Genomic DNA, 1,046 nt, shown 5'->3' on the forward strand with positions numbered 1-1,046 from the left:
ATATGTATGTATATATATACACTGAGACAGGTGAGGGAACAACAGGCACGTGTATTAGTTTGGCGCTGGAGAAGAATGGAAAAGTCTTTGACGTTTCGAGCCTACGCTCTCCCACAGACACGGTTGAGCGGAAAAAAGGGGAAAGAGAACGAAGGAAAAACGGACAAAGAAAAATGTGTAGGGATTAACGGTTCAGCATGATGAAAATAAATATGTATATCCATCCATCCATCCATCCATCCGTCCATCCATCCATCCATCCATCCGTCCGTCCGTCCGTCCGCCCGTCTGTCCGTCTGTTTGTCTGTATGAATGCATGTATTACATTCCGTTTTTTTTACTCTTTGTTCTCCAGAACATGTCGCGATTTCGCTGAACTGTTTCTCCGTGTGAATGTCACATGTGAACCTTACGAATGTTCTTTACTCTGGTTCCTCAACTATGTACAGAAGTGTGGTGGTACCAACCGAATTTTCAGTACGACTAACGGTGGCCAGGTACTTATTTACTGATCAATGTTGATGTGTCCTTCCTCTAGGAGGTACCATGTTTTCCTGAGTATGCTTAAAGTAGTATATAGTATAAACATGTAGTGTAGACTTTCAAACATCGTCTTCCGACGCTCGAACAATTCTGCCACTCTCCGCATTTCACCTCAACCCTGTTGAACAAAGGCCCACCACCCCACTCTCACCTAGCAGCAGCAGCAGCAGCACCACCACCACAGCTTTGGTTGTTTGTTTTTGATAATACCAACCCTTTCACTAGGGCGGGAACAAGAGACAGAAAGGTGAAAATATAATATAATTAGCTGAGTCGCCCGTTGCTGTCGGGCAATTTTCACAGTAGAATGCCTCTATTTCAATTTTTTTTCCTATTCTGTGTCTGACCATATCTTCCAGATGCATATACCTCTCGATCAAGACGGATTTCTGCATTTTTATGGTGCAATTTATAATGTGTTGGCAAATTATGTTTTTTGCTTTTGCCATTTTAAAGCCTCACAATGTATATATATATATATATATATATATATGTATATATAT

General features: G+C 41.3%; 1 protein-coding gene across 1 annotated transcript in view; it reads left to right on the top strand.

The window, feature by feature from the left end:
* The window catches only part of LOC106881277 (amine oxidase [flavin-containing]), an 89,951-nt gene that overhangs the window by 63,538 nt on the left and 25,367 nt on the right, over positions 1 to 1,046 (top strand). Inside the window, exon 7 of the mRNA XM_052969855.1 lies at positions 356 to 497. Coding sequence (XP_052825815.1) covers positions 356 to 497 — 142 coding nt within the window. The remainder of the gene's footprint in view (positions 1 to 355; positions 498 to 1,046) is intronic.

The sequence above is a fragment of the Octopus bimaculoides genome, chromosome 8, assembly GCF_001194135.2.
Source record: "Octopus bimaculoides isolate UCB-OBI-ISO-001 chromosome 8, ASM119413v2, whole genome shotgun sequence".
NCBI lineage: Eukaryota > Metazoa > Mollusca > Cephalopoda > Octopoda > Octopodidae > Octopus > Octopus bimaculoides.